Source organism: Ochotona curzoniae, unplaced genomic scaffold, assembly GCF_017591425.1.
Source record: "Ochotona curzoniae isolate NIBS_2020 unplaced genomic scaffold, NIBS_Ocur_1.0 contig_3819, whole genome shotgun sequence".
NCBI classification, from domain to species: domain Eukaryota; kingdom Metazoa; phylum Chordata; class Mammalia; order Lagomorpha; family Ochotonidae; genus Ochotona; species Ochotona curzoniae.
The window spans coordinates 2,510,447-2,538,130 of record NW_024466004.1 but is presented as its reverse complement, the minus strand read 5'-3'; the positions used below and the strand labels follow the sequence as shown (position 1 = coordinate 2,538,130).

The window sequence follows — 27,684 nt, the reverse complement described above, 5'->3', positions numbered from 1 at the left end:
TCAGGACAGGCAGCGAGGGTCCTCCTGGGCCCTGAGTGGCCCACACTCCAGAAAGCCATCCATGGGCCGTGGATGGGAGGTTGAGCCCCGGGCCTCGGGCATACTCCGTGGCAGCTCAGCTCTCTTCCCTCGGCTCCCAGCCTCCTAAGGAATAGACACACATCACATCCATCACTCGTGGGTCCCCATCCAGGACTGCCCTGCATCCCACGGAGGATGCCCCTCACAGACACCTCGGAAGCCCTGGGCAAATAGCCAGCTTGCCATCCCCCTCCACACACACACACACACTCCCTGGCCATAGCCAGCGTGGGACATACTTACAGGCAAACCTTAACCAATGCCAGAAGCCCACAAAGGCTCAGCCTTATTAGACATGGGATTTTCCAAGGGAAGCAAGGAAAGGCATCTGAGTCATTGTCAAGTTTACACAAAGTCTCGGCTGTTCAACAAGGAGCTGAGCAGGGGCACTGCGGGCTCCGGGCTGCGGGGCACAGCGTGCAGCCTGACCACTGCACTGGTTGTCGAGCACCCTGCTCTAACTCGGCGAGCACGTTATGCACTAGCCCCCAGCATCCGGCAGGGACTAGCATTGACCTTGATTGTAACCAGGAAGTAGAATGTAGGGGCAGATAGGCAGCTGGGTGGACAGCCCCAGGAGTTCCCACAGCACCCCAGGGGAGTCCCATACCTCCGGACGGCTGTGTTCTCGGGTCTGGCTGGGATGGGGTCTATAGGAGATCCAAACCGTCTCAGAAGCAGAGAGCAGAGAGAGGCTGAGCGGACAGGGTGCTGACCTGGCCGGGAGAAGCCGGGGACACACGCATGAGTAGGAAGGTGGATGAGAGCAGGGGACCTCTGCCGTTGTGTGACCCTGGACTGTCCCTTTGGGCAAGGAAGAGCTTGCCCAGCTGAGATAGGCACAGACATCTTCTGAGTGATTTCCAAATCCAGCTTTCATTGACTGCAAACTGCAGGCTGCTGGATCCCCAGCATCCAGCCAAGAAGGGGGACAATCTGAGGTTGATCTCTCACACACGAACGTGAACGGATCCCCGAGTGTTATGGAAGGAGCACAACTAGAAATAAAAAACTAAGGAGTCCCGTGATCACCGTATGAGACAGATGTCCCTAATCAACAAATGGACTAGGTGAACGTCAACTTCCAACTAGAACAAAAGCTATTTATTACTGGGTATTGGCCAAGTGTCAAATTCAAGGTTAGGTTTTGTACTGTAGGTGCTGTCTGACCTAGACCAGAACGAAGCAATGCCCCCAGCATCTCACACTGCACACGGCTCTGCTGTCTGCTGTAGCTGGGACTCCAGGTCTCCCGGGTGGGCAGCAGAAACCTACCTCCTCAGGCCCTTCCCACTGCCTCCCCAAAGTCCACCTCCGCACACAGCCGGCATCAAGAGCAAGAGTGTGGACACTCACAGCCACACACGCCCGCTGACATGTGGGAGTCAAGGACCCAGTGCACCTGCTGGCTACCAAGGGCTATGACACACCTGTGCTCTACAGTTTGTAACCATTGGCGTTAAACTCTCTCCACCTTCCCACTTAAGGGACCGTTTGCCAATCAAGAAGTGGAAGCTTGGAGAGATCAGGTGCCCCAAAGTCACAACTGGGGATCCACGCCACAGCTCAAGTCTCCTCCCTCATAGCTCCCCTAATTCACCTTTGGAATACCTCTGCTGGTGCTCCCCACTGCTGCCCCCAGACCCCCAGCTTTGGGGGAGCCTTGGCCGTGCTCACCACACGCTGCCACTGGGCTCTTTGGGCCGTGGCAGTCTTTGACAGCCTCTTCTGGTGCCACTCATCTTCGGTTTGCTCTTCCTGAATATCTTGCTCACCCAGTGGGAGTCCTCAGCAGGGCTGTGCCTGGCAGGGAGAGGAGGCATGGACGCATGTGCTTTGTCCCTGGCCAGGTCCTTTGTCCTCCGAGGTCAGGGCCCTGCTCCTACTCAGGCGCATGGCAATGCCCGTGGCTCTCAACCCTGCATGCCCCAGCTGATGTGGGTTTGCTCGTTATCCCGTCAGGATTGACCTCAGCAGTGCCATGCCTGCTAAGAAGCTGCAGAGCTATGTGCAAGTGCACAAGAACTCAAATTGTGTGAACAACATGCTTCCCCACTCATGCCAAAGCTAGAATGCATCACATACATGAAAACTCGGGGAAAAAAACCAGCCTGGTAGTCAAGATGGCAGCTCATGAGGGAGGCAGGTGCATCCTCCCAGTGTGAAGCCTCTGGCCCTGCCTTCCTGGTACCAGTACCCTAACCAGAGTGGTGGTCCAGGAGAACCTGGCCTTTTCCCAGCTGCCCCAGGGCAGGAAGGGTGGGAGTGGGGGCTTCTGGCACCTTCTGCTGCTAACCCAGCACCTTCCAGCCAGCAAGGGCACCTGGGGAACATGAAAGAGACAGCCATCTTCAGATCCATTCACATTTCCTGCGATATCCATCATGCATACATGGTACACAGCCCAGACAGCTGACACTGGTGGACTAGGAGCCCCATGTCGTGCTGACAGCTCCTAATAACCGATTCAAAGCAAGTGAGGCCTTCCATAATGTCCCTTCACCTGCCGTGCAGGGGACACTGCAGGCCAGGGAGCAGGAAGCCTGAGAACCCATAGAGTGAATCAGAACAGATGCACACACTCTCTCACACGCTCAGAGGCTTTGCAGTGTGCCCAGGAGGGAGTCGTCACCCAGCAGGCTGAGCCCCACCCCGCCCTCACAGGCATCACTGTGCACACCAGGGAAGGATGCCAGGGTTCCCCGGGGCCACAGCGGGAGGAGGAGATGACCTACGGTGCACAGGCCTTGCTGATGGTGTCCTTGGGCTGAGGCTGACGCGCTGGACTCGTCGGAGAGGCAGGGGAGGCTGCGGGCACAGACGGAAGCGGAGGAGACGTGAGTGAGAAAGGGTTGGCTATACTTGGTTCATCTGCAAAATGGCAACGGAAAGTCACGCTGGAGTGTAGAAAACCAGCAGAGGGGCTGTCCAGGGGCTGGGTGGAATGCCTGTGGCCCACAGCACAGTGCCTGGGTTCAGTGATCTATTGCATGTCCCCAGGGCCCTCAAGCCTATTTGTCCTCTGTGGGTTTCCCTGCCGTGTGTGTGTGTCAATTCTCCCAGCCCCCTGACCGAGCAGCACCACCTAGGCCATCAGTAAAATGGCTAACAGATAGATCCATCTATCCTCTTATGCCAAACTCCCACCATGGCTTGTGGTAGGGGTGTGGGTGGGCAGAGGGATTGGTGCTGAGGCTGTGCTGCAGGTCACCACCACGTCTCAAGCTCGGACTGTAGGAACCAAGGGTCAGGCAACTCTATGGGGACCCTCTGCCCATAGGATTGTACGGTAGTGTCCCTGGCCCCTACCCATCAAGGAGGCAACCAAAGCTATCTGATGGCCCGGAGAAATGTCTCCATGGGGCCAGAAGTGCCCCGTGTCCATGCCCAGTGTGGTCCTGCTCCTCCGGCCCGGTCCTGCTCCTTCCCTGCCAATGCCTCTGCATGCACATGCGTGCCTGGTCCCAAGGAAGTGCACTGCACAGCACCAGATGCAGGCATGCATGTCAAAGCCCTTAGGCCAGTTTCCTCTTAAAACCCTGATGGCTGTGTCTCACTGCAATTTTAAAGATCAAAGTAAATTCATTCCGTAGAAAGCGGGTCATCCCTGACTTGGGAATGCCCAAAGAATGGAGCCTTGTTGATCTATGTCCATGAGGGACCATGCTAGCTTGGCTGGCAGGCTGTGAGGTGCAGCCCACCCTTCAGGTCAGATTCCCTTGCCACACACATGCCTTCTTCAGCCTCAGTGTCCCTTGACCTTGGACCTCCTGAGTCAGCAAAACCTGAAATCCCATCCAATCCTAGAAGCCACAATTGACAAGAGCCTGCCTTCCTTTTGGCTCACTTGTCACAAGAACCCTCTTTTGCTTGCCCCAGCCCAGCCCAGCCCCTGAGAAGAGACCACCTTCTGTGAACCCACCCAATGCTGCACGGTAACTGTGGAGGGCTTTATGCCTCTCATGGGTACTGTGGGAAACCAAGTACCACTTCTCTTTGCATTCCCTGGAGTGCTGCTTCTCACATTATCTGTGGCAATCATACTGGCAAGGTTTTATCTACTACACCCACAAAGGACCAGTTCTTTAATGCAAGTGAAGCAGGAGGAAAACGGCCATGCTCTCAGATGGCGAGGTATCTCCACACCTTAAGTTTTTCTAACAGTCTGTTCCCAGTCTCTGCACCCCTTCCATTGTGTCCCAGAAGCAGTTCAGGGGCTGTGCTTGTCCAGGGACCCTTCTTTGAGTAGCCCTGCCCATCACAGCGGCTTCCACGCAAAAAGCCACGGCCACAGTGTTTACATGGGTAAGTGCAAGTAGGCTCTGGAGGCTAGCACAAAACGATACTTCAGCATCCGTGCTGAGGGACCAATATACATCGACTGCACTGCCCCCTTGTGGTGCACTTTCTCCTAACAGGCAGAGCTGCGAGAGCTAACTGCCCCATTTCACTCCTCTGAAACCAGAGTGGGGAAGGCGTGAGAACCTCGAAGGCTCCATACCTGGGGGCTGTTCCGGTCCCAGTTCCTCCACAGATGGCTGTGCAGGTGGTGCTGGAGGGGAACCTCGGGGTGGTGCTTGGCAGGACTCCACAGCTGAGGACCCTGGAGCTGGCAGGGCTGATGTGGTTGACCTGGATGTAGGGGATCTGGGTGGTGACTCAGGGGTTTGGACCTGTTGCTGAGATGACACAGGTACCAGCCCAGTTGGTGTGACAGGTAGAGACGAGCCAGGGGATGAGCTGGGGGTCACGTTGGCATCTGGGGGTGCTGCAGGTGGCTCAGGCAGTGAGTCAGTTGGAGAATGTGCTGGAGATGAGGCCAGTGGGGATTCAGGTGAAGACACGGGTGGTGGGACAAGTGACTCCACAGGCCTCTCACTTGTGAGCTCGGGTGGGGACACGGATGGCACGTGGCCACCCTTTCCATCTCCCTCAGGAGCCCACTGCAGGTGACCTGTGGGTTCTTCCGGACTGGCCTGCTGCACGTGGAGGTTGAGCTGGCTGCGCTCAGGACACTCGTGGCCAAGGGCAAGTTCAATTTGGCAGTAAACTTCTACTCGGGGGAAAATCACTCTCTTGGAGGGAGAATTGAGGTAGGTAGCATCTAAAAAAAGATTTCCAAGTTATTTTCATAAGCAAGGTTAGCACTGTTCAGTGGCCTTTCTTGGCTTAAATTGGCAGGGAGGAAAAATGCTCATGATGGTTCCTGCATTCTTGCAGCTTTGTCTGCCTAAGCCATCTAGAGAAATCTAATCAGGAAGTTGTGGCATTCAGTCTGCAGCAAGGTGCCAGTGGCACCCTCATCATTGTGAGAACGCAGCATCCTGGGCACCATATCACAGCTGACCCATGTGAAACAGACCTGGAACCTAGAACTATTCCCCCGAACTAAGCTTATTCAAGGTCTGAGAGGGCAGAAGGGAAATGGACAAAAGGCTTGAACAGGCACCTCCCCAAAGAAGAAATTAAAATGGCAGATAAGCAGCTACAAAGGTTTTCAGCCACAGGTGTCCACAGTAAATGTCAATGAAACCTACAGTAAGACACCCCCATGCACCTACTGGAATGGCCAGCCCTACCATATGCTGTGAGCATTTGGGAAAACCAGTACCAATATCCACTGCTTATGGTCATGTAATAGGGTACAACCACTTGGCAAAAGCAATCCGGCAGTTTCTTAAAGAGCCAAACAGACATTCTGGTTATGGTTATACGCCTCCAAATTAAAAACTGGACCTCAAAGACATATTGACACATCTCCGTTCATGATTGTGTAATCCACGATAGCCAGAAGGTGGAGGGGCCCCAGTCTCCCTTCGCAGGGAGGGGAAAGACACAGGTGGCAAGCATACACTGTGGGTATTGTGTATCAGAGGAAAGCAGTCCTTTCTCGTACAATGGCAGGGATGAACCTTGTGGGTGAGATGTGAAACAAGCCATCGATAGCAAAGACAACTGCTGTGTGTGTCTGCTTGCGTGAGGGATCTGAGGTGGTACAACTCAGAGAAACAGAAAAATTGCAGGAGCCAGAGGAAGAGGAAGGCGGGAGAGTCCCCCTGGCAGGTGCAGGTGGGGGTTTGTAAGATGGAAGAGTCCTGGAGGCTTCTGCACAGCAACGCAGACACCGAGCATGCTTCTGCACAGCCCACTTAAAAGCGTCTCCATGGTGGCCAATCCCACATGATGTGTTTTCAGCACAACCAAAACATGTACAGGTAATGTTTCTATGTGCTAAACATGTATGCACGACACAACATACACATACCATGTGACATCTGTACCACACATGTGTGTACCATACAACCCTGTCATGACATTCTGTTTGTCCAAGAGACAGAACAGCACGGTGTGTACACAGACTCCAGTCAGGAGACTGTATAGCAACTTGACTGTGGAATCCCACATCTGGAGACTGCAGCAAATGGATCAATGAGCCCCACAGTGGCTCTGCAGGGAGATGAAAGGCACAAACAACGTCCATGTTCAGGAGCCCAGACAAGACTCGGCAGAGTGAGGCAGAGTGCAAGACCAGATGGTGAAAGAGCCTGCACTGTGAAAAGTCTCCTTATCCAGAACCCTAGACGATGTGACTTCCTGTGGGACAGCAGAGAGCAGTTGATGGTTAGGGGGAGGGTGGGAGGGACGAGGTAGGAGGGGACAATGGGGTGTCCACTCTCTGGGTTCTGGGGGATGGTTTGTCTTCCAGGTGTGTACCTGAAACTTGATTAAGCAGTGGGAGGGCCAGAAGGCAGGAAGACAGGTGTGGTGGGCTTGCCCGGGTGCCAAAAGGATGCTTCAGATGCTTGCCCTGCGAACTGCATCCTTGTTGGACACCCAGCTGCGCTCCCCATGCACACACCAGCATGGGGAATGTGGATTTTCAAGCAGCCCAGCACACCGTGTCCCTCCTCCTGGCCGAGGGCCACCCAGGGCGTCGAGAGTGGCTGGCTCATTTGGCAGGAGCAATTAGGAGGATGTGATTCCTGGGGAGTTGCGCATGACACATTTTGGGGTGCAGCTTCCTGCCAGAGATGACCCCATGCTTGAACCAGCCAGGTGGAGGTGGGGGTGGACCCTGTCTTTCCAGGAAGCTGGCAAGGATTAGGAACGCAACTTGGAACCAACTGCAGTTTCTCAGATGGGTCAGGCTTCCCATTCACATTTGGTGAAGGAGACATCCAGCTATGCAAGTGTGAATGATGGGGAAACTGGCAGGGGAGAGTCTGGGTTAGGAGGACCTGTCTTGCAGACAGGTGCCTGCTGGGACCTGCCACCGAGGTCTGAGGGGTAGTGGGCTGGACTGGATTGGTCACAGCCTGCACGAGGTTCTCTGATACCCCGTAAGAGAGCGACGGTTGATCTGAGCATCACACTGAAGCTTCATGCAGCTTTGCTCCTTGATCATGAACCCTCATCCCAAAGCAGGGATGCCGGTGAACGTTCAGCCCCTTTCACAGGTGAGGAAACTGAGGCAACTACTGGGGCTCACACAGTCAGCAGACGTTAGGAACCAGAGCCTAGCCCCTTATTTTGGAGGCAGGAAGTAGCCTCCCTGGGGAAGGTGTGTGTGGTGGTGGTGGTGGTGGTGGGGGACCAGGAGTACTTGTCTCCAGTGCAGACATTCTCCCGCTTCTGCTCCTGAACTCTCCAGCCCCTCCCCACCCGCAGACTCCTGGACGGGACCAGGAAAGCCTGAGGGGAGTTGGAAGCAATTTTGGAAGAGGACGTGAGGCTATCCTAGGAAGAAGTTCTCATTCAGTCCCTACCTGCTACTCCCAAGATATCTTCTGAAACAACAAGCGCAAAGCATTCCCCACAGTGCCACTGAGAAACACCTGGGAGCTGCTGGCAGCGAGCAGGCAGGGGGCGCTGCACAGCTGGGATTCCACAGCTGTCGCTGCTTTATCCAACATGTGGGTAGCACAGAGTGTGTGGCATGCACCACAGGAACCCTTCCTCGCACCCTTGCGATCATGCACAGAGGGGCTGGTGGTCCTGAGCACCTGCTGACCCTGCCCCAGGCACTGATTCTCCTCACGGGGTGGTCGCTCCTGCATGTCTTTCAAAGTCCTGTACAACTACAGACTGCTCATGTCTGGTTCTACATCAGTAACACAGTTACTAGAAAGAGACGGAAATGGAAGACACGGAGATGGAATTCACCCCACGGGCCTGAAGTTGGTGCTTCCTAACATCGTTTTCAGAGCCATAAATACGTGTGTGCCTGTGGGCTCCACACCAGCCCAGGTGTTAGCTCTGAAGCCCTCTCCCCATAGACGCACTTGGTTTCTGCACACAGTGGCCCTGTTCAGGATGATACTGATTGCTGAAAGGGGAAGCCTGGGCAGTCCCAGCTCTGCAGGTGGGCTGTGTGGCGCACCCCTTCCCAAACCCCTCCCACTTCCTGCACTTGTTCCTCCCCCAGCCTTCCAGCACCTTCCCCACCCTTGTCCCCCAGCACCCACAGACACTCACTCAGCCGCTTCAGGTACAACACGGTGTCGTCGTACCCTCGGTAGTAGTAGTCGTGCAGGATCTAGGGGTGGACACCGGATTGATGCAGCCGAGGCCTCAGCAGTGGACAGAGCCCCAGCCCCACCAGCCCCACCAGCCCCACCAGCCCCACCAGCCCCACCAGCCCCACCAGCCACACCAGAGCCACACCAGCCACACCAGCCACACCAGAGCCACACCAGCCACACCAGCCACACCAGAGCCACTTGAGTGCTAGTGGATGAACCTCTGAAAGCCCACACATGGCAAATTCCTGGTTGTCTGGGCACAACTTCTGCTCGTGCGCCCCAGGAAGGTTGATGTGCCCTCACTGGGCTCACCACCATGAGAGGGTGAGATGTTTACCCAGGGACCAGAGAAGGGGCCCTGGGGACCCAGCTGATAATCCCAGTGCTGCCACCTAGTGTTGTGTGGCTGTCACTGCTTGCAGCCTTCATTTGCTCATCTGTAGAATGGGCACACTCAAAGCACCCTGCAAAGGAGACTGTGGGGTTTACATGAGGTATTGCCCATGCAGCTTTTGTTGTAAAGGGCCAGAGAGGAAATATTTGGGCTCTGTTGGCCATGTGTAGTCTCTGATCAATACTTTTTTTTTACAATTGTTCAAAAATAGGAAACCCATAGCGGGGCTCCAGTAGGTGCAAAACCAGTGGCTCAGTGCATGGGTGTTCCGCCAGCACTGCATTTCAGTGGAGCAGTCGGAGGCTGCGGGGAGCAGGTCCACGGGGCAGTTCAGGAACCATGCGAAGAAGGGGCATGGATGAAGCCTGAATGCCCACTCCCCACCCAGCCATTGCACCCTTGCCCCTGGCTCCTCTGGCACTCACCACCAGGTCCGGGGGAAAGAGAGCGTGGGTCATCCGCGCGAGGTTCTCCAGGGAGAACTGGAAGGAGTAGTTGAACAGGCGGAAGTCATTGAAGATGGCGGGGCAATCTCGGGGACAGATGTCCTGCTGCCCGCTGAAGGTGGAGATGGTGATAGAGTCGGTCCAGAAGGAGCAGGGCTGCATGTCTGTGAAGCCGCCGTCGATGTACCGCTGTGGGGCAGCCGAGAGTGCTCCTTTGAGAACTGAGGGTGCGCAGCCACCCGGGGGAGGCCTGCCCAGGCAGGGAGGATGGGTGGGGGAGCCCGGAGGTGGGACCTCCCTGCTTAGGGCTCTGTCCTTCTGGTTCCAATCACCACCAGCCATCTCATTGATGCCAGCACATCTCTCCGGCTCTGGCTTGGATGGGTAGGAGGCCATGCCAGGTGCCCTGCCAGGTGCTCAGGCACAGCCAGAGCTTCTGTCTGCTGAGCTGCCGTCATCTGATTCTGTCTTGTGCTAGAATTCTAATTGCTATAGCTTATTTTCTCCGTGTATAAAATGAGGAGAGGGCGTGGGTTTGGGCAGCCTGTCTCAGAGTGTGGCCCTGGGGGCCAGCAGCACAGGCACCAACTCCTGTCCCTTTCCCCACCCTTCCTGGATTGGCAAGAGGCCCAGAACAGCCAGACCCACCCTCACTCCCAACGGGTTCTGAGATGCAGGAACATTTGGCTGGCCCCGGCCTGCCTATCTGCCCCCGAGTTCTAGGGTTTCTGTGCTGCCCTCTCTGTCCAGGATGGGACACCCGGAAGGCCTTGACTTCCCAGGCTCGGCAACGGGCAATGGGTTCAGAGGGCAGAGCACATTCCAAATGGGGATATCCATCTGTCCCCCACCTCCATTCCCGGAAGTCTGTCTGCAGCGGGAATTCTGAGTAGGAAAGCATGACATTTTCCAACATTTGGCCCTCCCATTGCACTCTGAGCCCCTCTTCTCCAAGGTCCCAGATGTGGATCCTGGACAATCCCCAGGGAGTTCTCCCCACTCTGGAGCACTCACCACACCTCGGTAAGTCGGGGGGATGAGGCCACAGTAGACGGGGACAAAGCAGCTGCAGTACAAGGCCTGTGGGGGACAGCACAAGACAGAGATGTAGGGCCCTGGATGGGGCGCAGGGGGCTGAGCCCCACCTGCTGCCTGCCAGGACCTTCTGAAGCCCTGGGCGAAGCCATTGTCCCCGAAGCACAGCCTCGAGTTTGGTGTGCGTGCTGGCCCTGGCTTGGCAACCTGCACAGTCTGTCCGTGCCTGCTGACCCAGCTCCAAAGAGCGAGAGAGGACAACAGTATGGCCAGGGTCCCCATGAGTCCAGGTGACCCAGTGACCTTACAAGGACTCCGTCCTGGGTCGGGCCCTGAGGCGGAAGGAGGTGAGACGTCCATCTCTGAGTGAACTCAGCAACGGCTGACAGTAGGACGGGGCGGCAGGGGCTTTAGTGCAGGTAAGTGAAGACTTGGTGGCCGCAAAGGAGGTTGCAGGGACAGCAAGGGACAGGTGGAGGTCCCTGCACCCCACCCAGATTTCTGGGAGGTCAGAGGTGGAAGCCCTGTTGACACAGAGTGAGGACGGCACATTTCCCCCCCCACACACCCCGCTCTCCGACTCCCCGCCTCCTTGCCTCAATGAGCTCCTCCTTGGACGTGTACTCCGAGACCACCACACACTCCCCGTCGGTGAAGCGGGTGAGGCTGACATGCAGCTTGCCATTGGCCGCCTTGTAGGAGTCCTCGGGCAGCACACGGTACAGGAACTGCCTCATCATCTGCACCATCTTGCAGGATGGGGACAGGGGCCCCAGGAAGGACTTCTTCACCTCAGCCACACCCACGTTGAGGACCCGGAGGTACTCGTCTGCAGGGGAGGTAGAGGGCAGAGACGCAGAGTGATGGCCACTGTGCTGTGCACCAGGGAGGGTGTGGCCCAGGAGGAGGAAGTCATCATGGTGGCACTGCTGGACCCAGACATCCAGGCTCCCTGACTGTGAGCGGACATACCACAGAGACCTTCCCAACCCAACACAGCTCAGCCCCACTTCCTGTCACCAGACCCACCGCCAGGCCATATTCTCCTGGAGCCTTGGGTGAGGTTGTTATCCCACACAGCTGCAGCTGCTGGAGGGCCCTGGAGTCTGTGCCAGGAGGTACGCTGGCCTTGAGGCAGGGGGCATGCACTTTGACCTGAAACCATTGCACATCTTTCCTCAATGGCCCTGGTGGGCTAATAGTGAGGTGACCTTGACCTACAGAGCATGTGAGCACGTGCAGGGGCTTGGTGAGCAAACGAGCAGCTCCAGAAGAAGACCCAGCAGGGCATACTCCACCAGAGCTGTCCCAGCCCTGCCCCCACTGCCACGCCCACCGGGGACATTTGGGCTATAATCTTCCTAAGAAAAGTTGTTCTGCTTGGTTTCATCATGCTATGGGGAAATCGTTTCTAAAATCATCTTACTAATTAGGAAACCAAGACGCGGAGAGGTAATATGGCTTGGCCAGGGCAACCAGTTGGTAAGCGGACCAGGGAAGGTTTAACCTGAGCCTGGAACTTCCCAGGTTTCTAAGCCCAAAACTTCCAGAGCTGGGCCTGCACCTGCTTCGTTCTTGCTGAGCCATGCTGATTTGTTCCCTACACAAGCTCTCCGGAAAACTCAGGAATGGAGCTGGCTCTGAAAAGGATGGCTAAATCCTGAGGCGCATAGGGGTGGCTTTCATTGTGAAGCATGCTGTGTGGAAGAGCTAGCCATGGTTGTGTCCTGGAGCAGCAGCCACTGGGGCATGTGTGTCACGGTGTGCCACCGCGGTGTGTGTGTGTGAGCGAGAAGGGGGAAATGATGAAACAAACAGGAGGACAAAGCCCCATTCCTGGGTTTATCCAAGGGACTTCTGTGCAGGTGCTTACAACTGAGATTCCCTCCAGCTCTGAGGTTTGGGATTCTTAAAGAGCTTTGCAGTGTATGGGGAAGGGATGCCTTACTCTCCCATTGAAAGAAGGAACACTGAGGCACCCAGAGGTTAGGGTTATGTGACTGTCTGTCTGTCTCTCTCTCTCTCTCTCACACACACACACACGAGTAATTTGGAGAAGTATTGAAGAACCTAGCTGTTTTCTGCCTTTTGTAATTCCTGCCTTAATGACTTGGCTGGGGGCTGTGTGAGCTCCAGGCCTGATAGTCTACGTGACACCTGGCAAGAAGGAGGTACCTGGTGTTTGATAAGATTCACCGCCCTATAGCTCATCAATTTGTACTTTTTGGAAGTTGCTTGCTTCAAACCCACCAATAGAAACCCGCTAAATCATGACTATATAGTTAGTAACCTAAAATGTATAAGAACGCTGGGTTGTTCAACCAGAGGGGCTTTCTCGCTCTCGCTCATCCTTTTTCTGTCCTCCCTGCGGATCCTAGCAGCCTCGGCTGCGGCTGCCTCTCTCTTGCCCAGCCCTGCTGGGCTTGGGGAGGTGGCTGGGAGACCTAGGTTAACCTGAATAAACCACCTTTATGCCTTAGCACCGACTTCAGACTTGATAATTTTCTGGGGATTTCAAAATCCGGCGCAACAGCATAAGAATAGGGAGAGGCAAACAGCTCTGCGGTGTAGTGGGCTAAGCCTCCGCCTCAGGCATCAGCATCCCATACAGGTGCTGATTCAAGACCCAGCTGCTCTGCTTCTGTTCGAGTTCCCTGCTAATGGCCTGGGAAGGTAGCAAAGCAGGGACCAAGTGCTCGGGACCCTGGGCCCACCTGAGAGAGACCCAGAAGAAGCCTCAGGTTCTTGGCTTCAGCCTTGCCCAGCCCTGGTAGTTGCAGCCATTTGGGGAGTGAATATCTATCTCTCCTCTCTTTCTAATTGCCTTTTAAACAAACAGGTGAATGTTCAAAAAACACACATATTAAGGATTGTCTCTCTTCTCATTCTTACAGTTCACAGATTATTCTACACCAGCTCTGGAGGTGGGCAAGATGAGAAGCTGTGGGACCATTTTAAAGATGTGGAAATCAAAGCAAAGGAAAAGCAAGCAACTTGCTCAACATCAGCCAGCCAGACTGTGGGTTCCCTGGCTCCACCACCCACAAGCCTGTGGGGTCCCTGGCTCCAGCACCCACCTTTTTTCCCTGAGTGCTGGAGTTGAGCCCAGGGCTGAAGAGGGCTGTGAACCCTGGGTTGCCATGGTGACAGCCTTTTCTTACCAGCGGCCAGGATTGCTCCTACCTCTGCGTGAAGGGGCTTGACCTGAACTACGCAGCATCTCGGCTGACACCCTCTGGCAGAGCAAGGATCAGGGGAGGCGAAAAAACCCTGCAGATTTATCAAGATCAGGTTTACCAGCAGCCCAAGAGTACAGACGGCGCCTTCCTTCAAAGGGAGGGTGGTGGCCAGCCTGTTAGCAGGTGCTGGAGCAACTGACCATTGAATACTGAGGAACTGGGTCACTGAGGCTCTGCCTATAAGAGCAGCTGAGCATGGACATGCAGGTTTTGCAATTCTTTTTTTAAAAAGATTTATTTATTTTTATTGGAAAGTCAGATATACAGACAGGAGGAGAGACAGAAAGAACGATCTTCCATCCCATGGTTCACTCTCCAAGTGACGGCAACGGCCGGTACTGCGCTGATCCGAAGCCAGGAGCCAGGAACTTCCTCCAGGTCTCCCACACGAGTGCAGGGTCCCAAGGCTTTGGGCTGTCCTCTACTGCTTTCCCAGGCCACAAGCAGGGAGCTGGATGGGAAGCTGGACAGCCATGATTAGAACCGGTGCCCATATGGGATCCTGGCACGTGCAAGGCGAGGACTTTAACCACTATGCTATCGTACTGGGCCCAGGTTTTGCACTTCTTAACCAGCAGCCAAAGCTGGCAAAGGTCAGTGAGCTTCCCCCATCCTTGAGCTGGGAGCACCTGAGCCAGTGGAGCTTCTGGACTTCCACCAGGAAGTGGGGATGGAGGGAAGAACATTTGCTCTCTTCATTACCATGCTTGCAAAGGGGACAGATGGGAGGATATTTGTTCTTAGTACACACACGTATGTTGCAGAGAAAATGTTTTTTAAAGATGCAGATAAACAATAAGGAAGGAAAAAAGTGGGTAGGACATCTTCTACCCAAATGTTATTATTATTTACTCTGTAGGCTGTTTATTGCTTAGAGTGCACCCTGCTTTATACGCTATGAATGATTTACTTTTTCCACCTAATATGAGGGATATGTAAATATCCCTTTATAACCTCATTTTAAAGATAGAAAGTGGGCCTGATGCAATGGCTTAGTGGCTAAATTTTCATCTCACATGCACCAGGATCCCACATGGGAACAGGGAGGGGTATGTCTGACATCTCCTGGTCTAGGCCCAGTCTGAACGTCATTCCTGCTGTCCTGGCAGCCATGGGGCTCGGGACGACTTTATGTCAGCATCTTTCTGCTTCTCTCCAGGTCCCTGCGTGTGCTTCTTCGTCTTCGGAGTCTCTGACTCTCATCTTTCTGCCATCTCTCTCTTCTCACTTTCTCCTTCGCCACCCTGGGAAGAATATTCTGGTTAAGCAAGTTCCTGTTGGTAGACAGCCGAGCGATAAGCACAGCAGCTGCTGGGTGCTGAGAAGAGGGATATATTTAGTTCCTTCTGTATGCATCTCTGTCCTTCTAGCACCTTCTCCCAGTGAAAGACTTCATTCCAACCTACAGGCAGCCTGCAAGGTTTGGAACTAGATGCACCCTCACTACAGCAAGCTGGGACTTAAAAATGAACAATAGGATGGGCATTGTGGGGTAATTGGTAAAGTCACATCCTGTGGGAGCACGAGTTCAATTCCTGGCTGCTCTACATCCAATTCAACTCTGTGCTAAGGAGCCTGGAAAAAGCAGCCAAGGACAGCCCTGCAGAGGATGGTCACCCACACATGGGAGACCAGGATGGAGCTCCTGGGTCTCGGCTTCTATCTGGTACAGCACTGGCTTTTGCAGCCACCTGAGGAGTGATCTAGCTGATAGATTATCTCTCTACCTTCTTTCCATTCAGCTCCCTGCTTGTGGACTGGGAAAGCAGTCAAGGGTGGCCCAAAGCCTTGGGACCCTGCACCCATGTGGGAGACCTGGAAGAAGTTCCTGGCTCTGGCTTCAGATCTGTTTTAATTCTAGCTGTGGTGGCCATATGTTGAGTGAACCAGTGGACAGATTTTTTTTCTGTCTCTCCTCCTTTCTGTATATCGGCCTTTCCAATAAAATAAGTAAAAATAAATCAATCTTGAAACACAAAAGAGAGAATGGCCCCACAGACCCAAGTCCAAGTGTATTAGGCGCTTCTGGTCAGCAAGCTTCTGGAGGGGGAGAGCAGTGTTTGTGGTCCTCCTCCCCTCCCCTCTTGACGGCCTGGCACTGTGCTTTGCCCAAAGGAGGTTACTTGGAGACCTTCCCTGAAGGCTGGGAACCTTTCTGGGGAAGAGGTGGACCACACTCTCTACCTCCCCCCAAGCTTTCCCTGACACTTGATGCGTGCTCAGTGTCTGCTCTGTGTGAGTGCGAAGAAAAACAGAAACCCGAGATGGACAGACAACAGAGACAGCTGTGTTGAGTGTGGTTCAAGGCTCAGGTCTTGTGAGTCTATGGTGGCAAACCTCAGTAGAAACACAAGTGAAGGACACACCGGGCTGAGGGACCCCGTGAGGCTCAGCCACTGAGGGACCCCTTTACGCTTTCCCATGGCTGAGCCAGTCCCAGCTTTACTGCATACCATCTCGACCAGGGCCGATGACATAACTATGTCCAGCCTTTATTGTCTCACCTGTAGACTGGGGACAAGAGAAGCGCCCTGCACATAGCAAATGCCCAGCAGACACACTGCTGGCAAGCCCCTACATAGCTGGGGGAGGTTTTTAGGGGTTTCTGTCTCTTTCTCATCTGAACAGGAGAGCTGGTCCCTGATCCACTTTTTAGGGAACTATGGGCTCACAGGTGGGTGCAAAAGGGGCAAAGTTACATTGCAAGGGAGAGGGCATCCTTGTGGTCAGCAGGGGAGGGGAAGAGGAGGAGGAGAACCAGATCTATGCATTTCAGTGTGCGTGTTCCCTCATTCAGAAGTAAGCATGGCCCCTGCCTCCTTGCTACCTTCCTCCCTAGCATTGGAGGAGGGGCCAGGAACACACAGGTAGGTACTGAACACAGCGCATGCCTGACTAGGAAATAAACGAATAAACGGCGGCCACCCTGGGGAACACTGAAGCTCAGAGAGAGAAGGAGCCCGTTCATGAGGGCCCAGGTGAAAGCAGGAATCCTCTCTTCTCTCCTCCAGACAGCCCCTGGCTAAATGAAAAGCACCCAGAAAGATGGGCCTGGGGAGGCTGACAGTTTAAGCCACTAGGCGTGCAGGAAAGAGGTTCTCAGCTGTGTGGGATGGATGAACCATGTATGATGACCGGGCTGTCTTCCGCCTCAACTGGTAGCCTAGCAACAACCTCCAGCTCCACCAATCACCGCGAGGCACCGCCGCTAGCAGCCCTTCCCCCTACCCTCCAAGCTGCTGCTTCGCAGTCCCAGGGGAGGCGAAGCAGCAGGGGAGGCGAAGCACAGAGCATTCTCAGGAAAGCCCTGGCAATTCTCAGGACCCCTGCATGTAGCATATGGGAGTCCACAACTCATGCTGGGTCCCAAATTACAGGCTCTGTTTCCCCGTGTGTATATCTTGACTGTCTACCTCCACTGTAGTAATTATGATGATTATTATTATCACCACCCTAACAGTGGTTCCCCCCCCCCATCTTTTTCACCTATAATTTCAGCTTATCCTTGCAGCAACAGCAAGCCCCTGAGGGGCACCAATCCTGATTTATTCATCATTTTATTTTTGTGTGCTATGCTGCAGGGCCACTGGCTGGAAGCTACAGTGTTATCATTGGGTCTCTTATTTATTTGAAAGAGAGAGAGAGAGAGAGAGAGAGAGAGAGAGAGAGATATCTCCCAACAGCTGGTTCACACCCCAAATGGCCGCAATGGCTGGGGCTGGGTAGGTCAAAGTCAGGAACTTAGAACCCCATCTGAGTCTCCCTTGTGGGTTCACGGACCCAGGCATTTTGGACCATCTTCTGCTGTTTTCTCAGATGCATTAGTAGGGACCTGGATAAGAAGTGGAGGAGCAGACTCAAACCAACATCCACATGGGATGCCTGTGCGGCAGGCAGTGGCTTAATTCACTGTGCCACATTGTCAACCCCCAAAGAAACCTTAACTGGAAACCTAGTCTCTAAAAAGGTTAAGAACACAGCTGTTCTAGGATAAAGCCAGATGGGGGGACCCATTGCCCCACTCCAGCCTAGGAAGGAAGAGTCTCAATCACTGCCCTGGAACTGTCGGGTCTGGGAGCTTAGGTTAGGAACACCAATGTGCATAAATTCACACTCAGGACAAAGGTCAAGCTCTGGAAACACTGGCCAGCAGACTGGCAGGCTGGGTAAGTGAAGGCCATGTCCCTGTGCTTCCCCTCTGCTCTACAGGCTCTGGCCCACAGCGCAACAACCCTGACCAAACCAAACAGCCCATCTTCAGTACATAACAGCCCTGCCTCCAGCAACATAAGCATCCCAAATGAATGCCGGTTAGAGTCCTGGCTGCTCTACTTCCAATCCAACTCCCTGCTAATATGCTTGGGAAGGCAGCAGCGGCCCCACATTGGAGACTTGGAAGAAGCTTCTGGTTTTGGCCTGGTCCAACCCCAGTCATTGTGGCCTTTTAGGGAGTGAACCAGCAGGTAGAAGATTTCTCTCTCTGTAATTTGATGATTCAAATGATGTCTGGAAATGTCATCCACTCCATATTTAAAAGTTTGCTATGAAATGGAAGCACAGGTGAAGCAAGGCTGCTAGAACTGATTCAGCTAACACCTGCCAGGACCAGGGTGATGAATCAGTGTGTTCCCCTACATCAGTTGCTTGGCAAATAGATGTTTCTGCTAAATAACCATTTCATGTGCTTTTACTTAAATGTCCAGAGGAGGAGTAAGTGTTTAGACTACAGCTTAGCATGCCCACATTCCACACTGGAGAGCCTGGGTTGATCCCTGGCTCCGGCTCCTGACTCCAGCTTCTTGCCAAAGCAGACCCTGGGAGGCAGTGGGAATGGCAGTGGGTTCCTACCGCTCCTGTGAGAGACGTGGATTGAGTCCCTGGCTTCCAGTTCAAGTCCAGCCCAGCCTCAGCTAGTGCAGGTATTTGGGGAGTAAACCAGTACATGGGATTTCTTTCTCCTTCCCTTTCTCTGCTCTCAATAAATGAGCATTTTAGGTCTAAGGATGATTTTGAGAAATAAATAATTTCCCCCTCATCAGATAAGTCTAAGCATGTACAACACAAGCTCCTGTGAAGAAGTAGAAAAAGAGCCCAATTGGGCAGCAGGAGTGACAGCAGCCATCACACAGTGACATCACATCCACAGCATCTTACACAAGCCCTGTCTGCACCTGCCAAGCCATGTGGTCTCACTGTGCTAATCAACATGTAATGGCTGGACCACTGGAGTCTACAGAGAAAGCAATCATGCTTCCTGTAAAACCACGTTAGAAATCAGAAGCCTAGAAATTTAGACATGCCAGTCTTGGCTGTGCCGTATGAGCCGAAAGAAATTACCCACTCTCTCAATCCCGTTTTCACATCTGTGAAATGAGTGTAAATATAGAATCCTCTTTATGGGTTCTGAGGGGATTAAAGTAGATTGTGTTGATTAATAAGGCATTTGGCACAGCACCTGGAACATTCAAAGGGTTTGACAAATAGCTACAAGTGTCATTAGCACAAAACTAGGACATAGATCCTGAAAGAATACTCTCTCCTCCAAAACACTGCTCTAGCGGGCAGATAAATAACACAGACATTGACTTTTCATGAAGATACTTTCTGTCCTTAATACACCGATTGCAAACTACTGGCTGAAGAGAGATTAGACTGCAACTTGTAACTCCATCCCCTGGCGCGTGGAAGCAATTGTCTCTAACGTAAGGGCATCGATCTCCCTTCCATGGAATGCCAGCATCAAAAGCCACATTCAAAATCATCCCAAGAGTCAGGTACCACTCAGAATAGAAGTTGCAAAGATGCTTTCAGCATCGTCCCTGCCGACAGCTGGGAACCCTCAGGAGTTGGTCAAGTGTCTCTCTCTCTCTCTCTATCTCTCTCTCTTTTTAAATATGGAACGCTTCAGATTTTAGTATATGTGCTGCCGAAGCAAACACAAGTGTCTCTTGTTTGACAAGCAGTTGGAGGCAGCCACGGAACCCACAGGATCTCAAGGACATCAGCCAATCCTGTTGATGAATTCAGAGAGAACAGCTGAAGCAACTAAGATGGACAGCACCCCATGCTAGAATAGGCACACAGATTCTATGGGCAGACTAGACACCAAGGCAAGGAGAGATGGACGTCTCTGGAAGGGAGACAGGAAGGTCACTGCAGGAAGCCCATGGGGGCTGTGGGGCATGGTCCAGGCCTGTGTAGGCTTGAGAAGCTCATGTCCCTGGCGGCCAGCAGAGCATCCTTGTGGTGATCTAGTGCTGTGACCCTCTCCACCAACACACTGCACCTGACCTTGTAGATATGAAGTCACAGTCTTGGTCCTAAACCGGGAACCATTTCTGCAACATGCTCACATCTGTGATACAGAAGTTGTGCCTGAGCCCGTGTCTGTCTCTCCTTCCTAGTCACTGAGTCTGAGCCCCCTGTTCTCAACTGGACACATAGCCTTGCAAGGGAAAGCCTGTATTTCCTAGTCTCCCCAACAGGAGGTGTGGTCACACAGCCAAATTCCTATCCAACGGGACGTGAGGGCATAGGATGGACGTCACCTCCAAGCTTTGTGGTTAGAGCCCAGGGGTGGTCCTAGCTGGAAGGCAGCTAAGGCAGGAAGCCCTTGGGGACTGCCGATAGAGGCCACGCATGTGAGAGACACAATGGGACAGTCTGCACAATGGGTCCTTACTGCATGGAGCTGCCACACTGGCCTTAGGGGCCAGAGGACGAAGGTGCCAGGAGCAAGAAGTCTTCCCCTGCCTCAGCTAAGCCTCTGCTTATTTAGAGATCTATCACCTGGCACTGCTTGGGAGACCTACATCCCATAGCAGAGGATGGGATGTGAGTCTGAGCTACTCCACTTCCGGCCTCCTGAGAATGCACACCGCGGTAAGCAACATATGCTGGCTCAAGAGCTTGGAGAACTCTAGGCAGTTCCAGGCCCCTGGCTTCAGCCTACGCCAGCCTTGCCTGTTGCAGGCATTTGGAGATCTCTCTGCCTTTCAAACACAAATAACACCAAGCTACACCACAGGAATATAGGGTCTTGTCTCATGTCTATCACCAATATATCTGAAATTTTGCAGGTTTAAAATTTAAAAGATATTTTTTGTAAAGAGTTATTGTTTGACAGAGTTACAGAAAGAGAGTTCTTTTATCCACTGATTCATTCCCCAGATAGTTGCAACAGCCAGACAACTCCTCTCCCCATGTAGCTATCCTGGACCTCCCATACAACGGAGTCACCAGGACAGGGTCTGTGTGTGTCTGTTGCGTGGATCCGTGCTGCCTCCCTCACCATAGGGATGCACTTGGTTTATCCATCCAGCACATGGGAAACCCAGAGGAAGGCTCCAGCTCCTGACTTTGTTTGCAGCTGTTGGGCTTGACAGGCATGGAGGAGTTCAGAGATGGAAGCAAAAAGACTGAGTGTTTCTTTGGAGATAAATAAAATATTCTGTCATTGGTCGTACCGACGGGTGCACAGCTCTCATATGATGCCAAATGTCATTAGAGTGTATTTTTCAATGCTTAAAAAAATTATTTTTAGAAAGAAGAAATGATTTTTTTAAAAAAGCAGCCACAGCTGGTTCTGGGCTGGGAGCTCCATGGTAGAAGTCATCTGGGTTTCAGGGTGGGCTCAGGAGACTTCAGCCAAGGTCAGTCTTCCCCACCCATGGCCCAGCCTGAGCAACGTCCACAGAAACAAATCCGGCCCCACATCATGGCAGTGCCACTGCTTTCCCCTACCCTAACCATTCCCCATGCATAATCAGACACAGAGCTGTCACTGGTTTTGAACTGCCATGGGCCCTGTTACAGGATTCCATCAGAAAGCCTTAGCCTGTTTCCCCAGCCTGATCACAAGCCTGCACATGACCTTGCCCCAGTTTTCCACAGTGTACATGCTCTCCACTGAGGCTGCACGCTGGGATTCCTTTGGGAAGTTTTAACAAGCATTGGTGTCTGCACCTGCCACCCAGAGCCTGACTGCGTTCCTCAAGGAGGAGCCTGCGCAGCAGAGGCCCTACTAACTTCCCAGGTGATTCCACTCGCAGGCAAGACTGAAGACTGCTGACAGAGCATGTCCTGATGGACTCTTAAAAAAAAAAAATATATATATATATGAAATATATATATATATGAAAGGAAGATTTACAGAGATAAGGAGAGACAGAAAGATCTTCTATCCTCTGGTTCACTCCACAAATGGCTGCAACAGCCAGAGTGAGCCAATCTGAAGCCAGGAGCCAGGAGTCTTCCCCAGGTTTGCCACATGTGTTCAGAGTCCCAGCACTTGGGCCGTCCTCTGGTGCTTTCCCAGACCACAAGCAGGGAGCTGTAGGGAAGTGGAGCAGCCCAGGCATGAATCAGCACCCATATAGGATCCTGAAGCTTGCAGGTGGAGGATTAGCCAATAGAGCCATTTTGTCAGGCCCATGATGGGTACTTTCTAAAGATGCAATGCAGTAAGCCACCAGGTGTGACACCAGCCTCCCATAGGAGCACTGGGTTGGGTCCTGGCTGCTCTACTTTCAATCCAGCTCCCTGTTAACATCCTGGGACGGAAGCAGAAGGTGGCGCAAATGCTTGGGCTCCTGCTACCCATGTGGCAGACCCAGATGGAGTTCCTGACCAGCCCTGGCCATTGCAGCCCTCTGGGAAGTGAATCAACAAATGCAATCATTCTCTCTGTCACTCTGATTTTCAAAAAATAAATCTTTAAAGGAGAGAGAAGTAGAAGATAGGCCCTTTGCTGCCCCAGATCTCAAGGAAATAAAACGCACACAGCCCCAGGACAGAAAAGCTCAAGGTAGCCAGTGGAGGAAGGAGGTGTGGCCTTGAGGAAAGAGGCCTGGGAACACGTGCCTAGGATTATTATTTTCTTAAAAAGATGGATCTTGGGCCCGGCATGATAGCCTACTGGCTAAATCCTCACCTTACATACACCAGGATCCCATATGGTCTCCGGTTCTAATCCCGGCAGCCCCGCTTCCCATCCAGCTCCCTGCTTGTGGCCCAGGAAAGCAGAAGGCAGCTCAAAGTCTTGGGACCCTGCACCCACATGGGAGATCAGGAAGAAGCTCCTGGCTCCTGGCTTCATTTCAGCTCGGCTCAGGCCATTGTGGCCACTTGGGGAGTGAACCAATAGATGGAGGATCTTCCTCTCTGTCTCTCCTTTTCTCTGTAGATCTGACTTTCCAATAAAAATAAAAAATACATTTTTAAAAAGAACACAAACTTCAAACTTAAAAAGAAAAAAGATTGGATCTCTGGTTATGAGCAGACTGGGTGATTATTTGCATACAGAGTCCTAGATGAGCTCCCAAAAACTTTTACAATTACTAAGAATGTTTCACAAAATTGCTCAAAGAGATCAACATGCCAAAATCATAAGCATCCGTCTTCTTCGTGGTCATCAGTCGCACTAGAAAACCCTGTTTCCTTTAGCGACAAGAACTACAAGGCGCTCCGAGATGCATGTACTGAGCCATACACACGTTTACCTAAGAATGGGAAAAGCCAGAGCAAACAGGGACAGTATTTGCACACGGAAGGTGCCATTTTGATCAAAATCACAACAGCACAGCTCATGAAGGAGAAAGAGAAAGCTCATAGTAAGAGAGACAATATATGAAGAAGGAAGAGGTGGCGAGCAGCAAGAGGACAAAGGGCTTGCCAGACATCGTGTGCCCCTTATGACAAGGCTCTAGTGGTGAGAACGAGTGATGAGACGCAACAACGGACGCACGGGCCCTTGGACAAGCAGCGACTCCTGGGAGTCCAGGCATTGAAGGTGGCTGCTTTTCAAATCAATTTTTAAAAAATTCACATATTAGAAGATGAAAGATCTGATTCATCTGACTGCTTTAAATTAAAAAATTTCAGAGTGACTTAAAACATCATAAACAAAACAGAAAGAGGAACTCTGGAGTGGCCGGGGACAGACAGAAGGTCTGTAAGTGACAAGCAGCTTGGTGTAGAATGCAGAAAGAAAGGCCAATGAAGGAGACTGCCGGAGACAACAGGAAAGAATCACAAGCAGGCCAGTCCCAGGGGAGGGGACAGAAGTGGTTGAAAAACAAATGCAGAGTTGCAGATTAAATAAGCAAAATACATTAGATATAATTTCCTATTTAGAGACTGATCTAAACTGTCAAGTCTGGCAGCACCAAGGGCTAACAGCCTGGTGGGAACATTGGAGCTTGTAGAGGCTGGAGACGTCCATTGCGGTTTGTTTATAACAACAATCCTGTGGCCGGCCCCACCCACAGCCCTTCGGTCCTGAAGGGGCACAGAAGTCAGATCCTTGGCCCTGGGGCCTCTTTGGCTTCTAGTTGTCTTCTAGATGACTTTTCCAAGTCACCTCTGTCTGTGTTGTGTGCTCTCTCCAGGATATGCTGGAGCTCTTTCATGCCCACCCCTGTTTACAGGCAGGTCCGTGTGCAAACTCCAGGTGCTCCGAGGGACCTCCCCTCCCTCACTACCCCCAGCCAACATCCCTGCTCTCGCAATAAGAACCAGGGTTGTTTACAGAGAAAGAGGGTGGACTCTGGCTAGAGACGAGGTCTCAGGTCCAGCGGTATTCTGTGCTGTTTGCATGACCAGAGGCAAGTTATCCAAGCTTTCCGTGACTCAGTTTCCTCTCTGTAAAGCAGGGATAATAACAGTTTTCACCTCGGAGTGTTGAATGAGTCAATGTGTCCAAGACTTAGACAAGAGCCTCATATAATGGAAGTGCTGGTTAACAGGAGACAGACCTAGCAGTTAACATGAATGAACCAGACGACGGCAGCACAGATAAGCCTCATGAACACGCTGCTAAATAGAGTCCCACACTTCTCTCCCCATCTCTGCATTTACCTAACAGGCTCCGGCTCCCCCTTACACATGCCCACACTCCAGTGTCCTTGTCACAGGTATGAGTCCCAGTGTCACTGTCCATGGAGGCCCCAGTAGGCTCCCGGCAATGGTGACCAAGTTGAATGAATTGCATTCATTCTCAAACATCTTTGAGTGCCAGAGAGTGGAGACACCACTGACATGGGTGTCTGTGTCAAGGATTCCCCTGGGGGAAAACAGAGGAAGCTGAGAGGGAAGGCGCAGGAGAGCCACACAGAATGATGGGGTGCAATGGGGGCACCTCCCAGGGGCAGGCACTTCCAGCGTGGGATTTCCCTGACTTTGGGGACGGGTCTTGCCCCGGCTGCTTTCCAAAGACCACTGGGTGATGAAGGCATTAACTGTTACATCGACAGAGGATTTTGTGCACAGAGATCTAGAAAGATCCATTCTGAGTCCTGGAGCACTAACTACAGGAGGGAGATCTGGGGATCCAGTGTGAAGGGGTCTTTCTACATACATTGTTTTGAGTTTTGTGAAGCAAAAATTTATTACTTGAGAACTCTTTTTTTAATTAATTGAAAAATCTATTCTCTTGTTTGAGAGGCGAAGAGATAGAGCTGGCACACTGGTTAACAAGCTAATCTTCCACCTGCTGTGCCAGCATGCCATATGGGCACCAGTTAGAGTCCAGTTCTCTGCTTATGGGCTGGAAAAGCAGTAGAAGATGGTTCAGGTCCTGGGGTCCCCACACCCACATGGTAGACCCAGAAGGAAGCTCCTGGCTCCTGGCTTTGGATCTGAACAGCTCTGGCCATTGTGGTCATTTGGGGAGTGAACCAGTGGAGGAAGATCTTTCTCTCTTTGTCTCTCCTCTCTGAAAAATACACCTTTTAAATAAAAACAAACAAATAAAAAGAAAGAAAGATAGAGGAATGGCCAGAGAGACTGAGGTCTGGCTAGGGCTGGGGGCTGGAACACCCATGTGTACCTCTCACATGGCTCTCCAGGCCCCAAGTACTTGAGCCAGTATCAGCTGCTGCTGCCAGAGTCGGTATGAGCAGGATCCAGCCATTCTGATGTGGGAGGCAGGCATCTCAGTCAGCATTCCCCATGCCAGACTAAACATCTTCCCCATCACTTGTGAAATACTGGCAAGAAAATGTTCTTTCGTACGTGGGAGGTGTTCAACGTGAGGGCATGGCTCTCACTCCTGACGGCAAAGATTGGCAGCTGGTACAGACTGCCGTGGGGCCTGCTGAGAAGTGGGCTAAGCTGCGTCTCGTCCTTCTCGCACAGAGCAGGGAGGGTGCAGGCTCTACCTGAACCTGGCATCCTCCCTCCTCTTGCCACACCTGCTCAGCTTCTCCTCGCCCCTCCTCCCACCTGCTCTGCCCAGCAGTGGGCTGAGCAGGGGAACTCTTAAAGCCACAAGCACTGTTAGGACAAACAGTCCATGTGTGTTGGTCCTGCTAATTCGTTAGCAACAAGGAAAGTCCACACCCTACCATGGAAAGACAGAGCCGTGGTCTAGTCCGTGGGGCAGGTACTCATCCTCATCCCCACCCCCTCCTCACTGCCTGCATCCCACCTTCCCAGAATAGTCCACTGCTCACTTCCCAAATAGGTTCCATGGTATTCCATGTTCCTTTCCAGCACAGGCTCCTGGTAGAAGTCCCCCACTACACACACACCATAGCTGCCACTCCTGCCCACGACTCCACTGCTCTTTGTGGGTTAACACGGAAGCCCCGGTCCAGCAGGAGAGGTGAAACAGATCTTCCGCCTCCTTCCTTCAAGCTCTTCTTTCCCCAGGGAGTGGGGCCTCCTCCTGCCCTTCTTCAGCCCCACACTTTCCACCTTTCCAAGCCACCTGCAAGCCAGGTGGTCAGGCTCATGCCCACCAAAGTGGTGAGGAGTGGAAGCCTTGCCCTGCCCAAAGCCTTTGACTTGCTTGTCAAAGAAGCCAGACAGGAGCTGCCACGCATGACTGTACCCTGCCTGCTCATCACCTGTGTCATTTCTCACTCCAAGATGTCTTGGGGGAGACCCTGTCGCAGACCAGGGCACTACAGTCAGCAGATGGCCTGGCTGCCCCACCTCCTCCTCTCTCACCACCCAGGCCTGGCTTTGCCCCCACCAGCTTCCCTGAGCCTCCTGAAGCCCTGCTCTGAAACGCCCCCAGGGGACTCAGAACAAAGGTCTTACCCATTTCAATCCCACAAGTGACCAGGGCTGCGATCACCGCTCCTGCTGATGTCCCCGCAAAGCGGTGGGCTGTGTCCAGCATCCGGGGGGCCAGGTCCCGCAAGGCATCCACAGCCCCAGCCTGGTAGAAGGACAGGAAGCCGCTCCCGGAGAAGGAGATGGAATGAGGGGTGTCCGGGTCCCCCTTAAACACCTGTTCATTCATTTCCTATGGCCTTCGGCACTCACTCTGCAGGAAGCACTCTTCAGGCCTGCCCGCTGCAGCACGGGCTTGTTGTTTCTGTCAAGACTTGCTGCCCGGCCAGCCCGAGCCTGGAGTCGGGCTGTCCCCAGTCTTCTGGGACCTCCACCGTGAGTTCCAGCAGCCTAGGCCTGCTAAGCTCGTCCAGGAGGCAGCCCCAAGGGTTGGCAAGGGATCCCAGGCCCGGCAGTTGGGGTGGAAGGTCCCAGGGGTGTGAGCAGGGTCCTGGTCCTGGGAGCTGCTGCTGGCATCATTGTTTAGCTGGCTTCATCTCTGGCACGGGCACCTCAGCAATTGGCACGCCTGGGAACACTGGCAGCTTCCGGGAGAGGCCGTGCCCAGAGCAGCCGGCACCACTTAACCCTCAGCCGAGGTGAGGCGGCACCTGCAGGGGATCAGGACGTACCGCAGGCCCGCCTCCTCCGAGAGGACGCGATCCTCCCACTGTCATGCCCCTCCCCAGCTCCTTCAGGCCCTGTGCGCGCAGTGTGGGCCATGAGTGTTGCACAATTCCTCCTTGTTTACTCACTTGTTTGTCTACACACTTGTCAGGACTGGCGTGGGCAGCATCATAGGGGAAAAGAAGGCTGGCCTTGCGGCCCCACCCCCAAAATACCCACTCTGGGCCTCTCTCCCTGTCATCCCCTGTCCCCTTCACTGACCCCTTGGTACCCGTGAAGGA

General features: G+C 53.1%; 1 protein-coding gene across 1 annotated transcript; it reads right to left on the bottom strand.

Moving 5' to 3' along the window:
- PNPLA1 (patatin like phospholipase domain containing 1) lies at positions 1 to 26,966 on the bottom strand. The gene is made up of 11 exons (XM_040983044.1): positions 26,762 to 26,966; positions 11,075 to 11,307; positions 10,458 to 10,523; positions 9,423 to 9,632; positions 8,557 to 8,617; positions 4,576 to 5,185; positions 3,896 to 3,942; positions 2,817 to 2,889; positions 1,759 to 1,884; positions 692 to 797; positions 1 to 144 (listed from the first exon to the last, which is right to left on the bottom strand). The coding sequence occupies exons 1-11, from the start codon at positions 26,964 to 26,966 to the stop codon at positions 1 to 3; spliced, it is 1,881 nt and encodes a 626-aa protein (XP_040838978.1).
- Between the last annotated feature and the right edge of the window lie 718 nt (positions 26,967 to 27,684).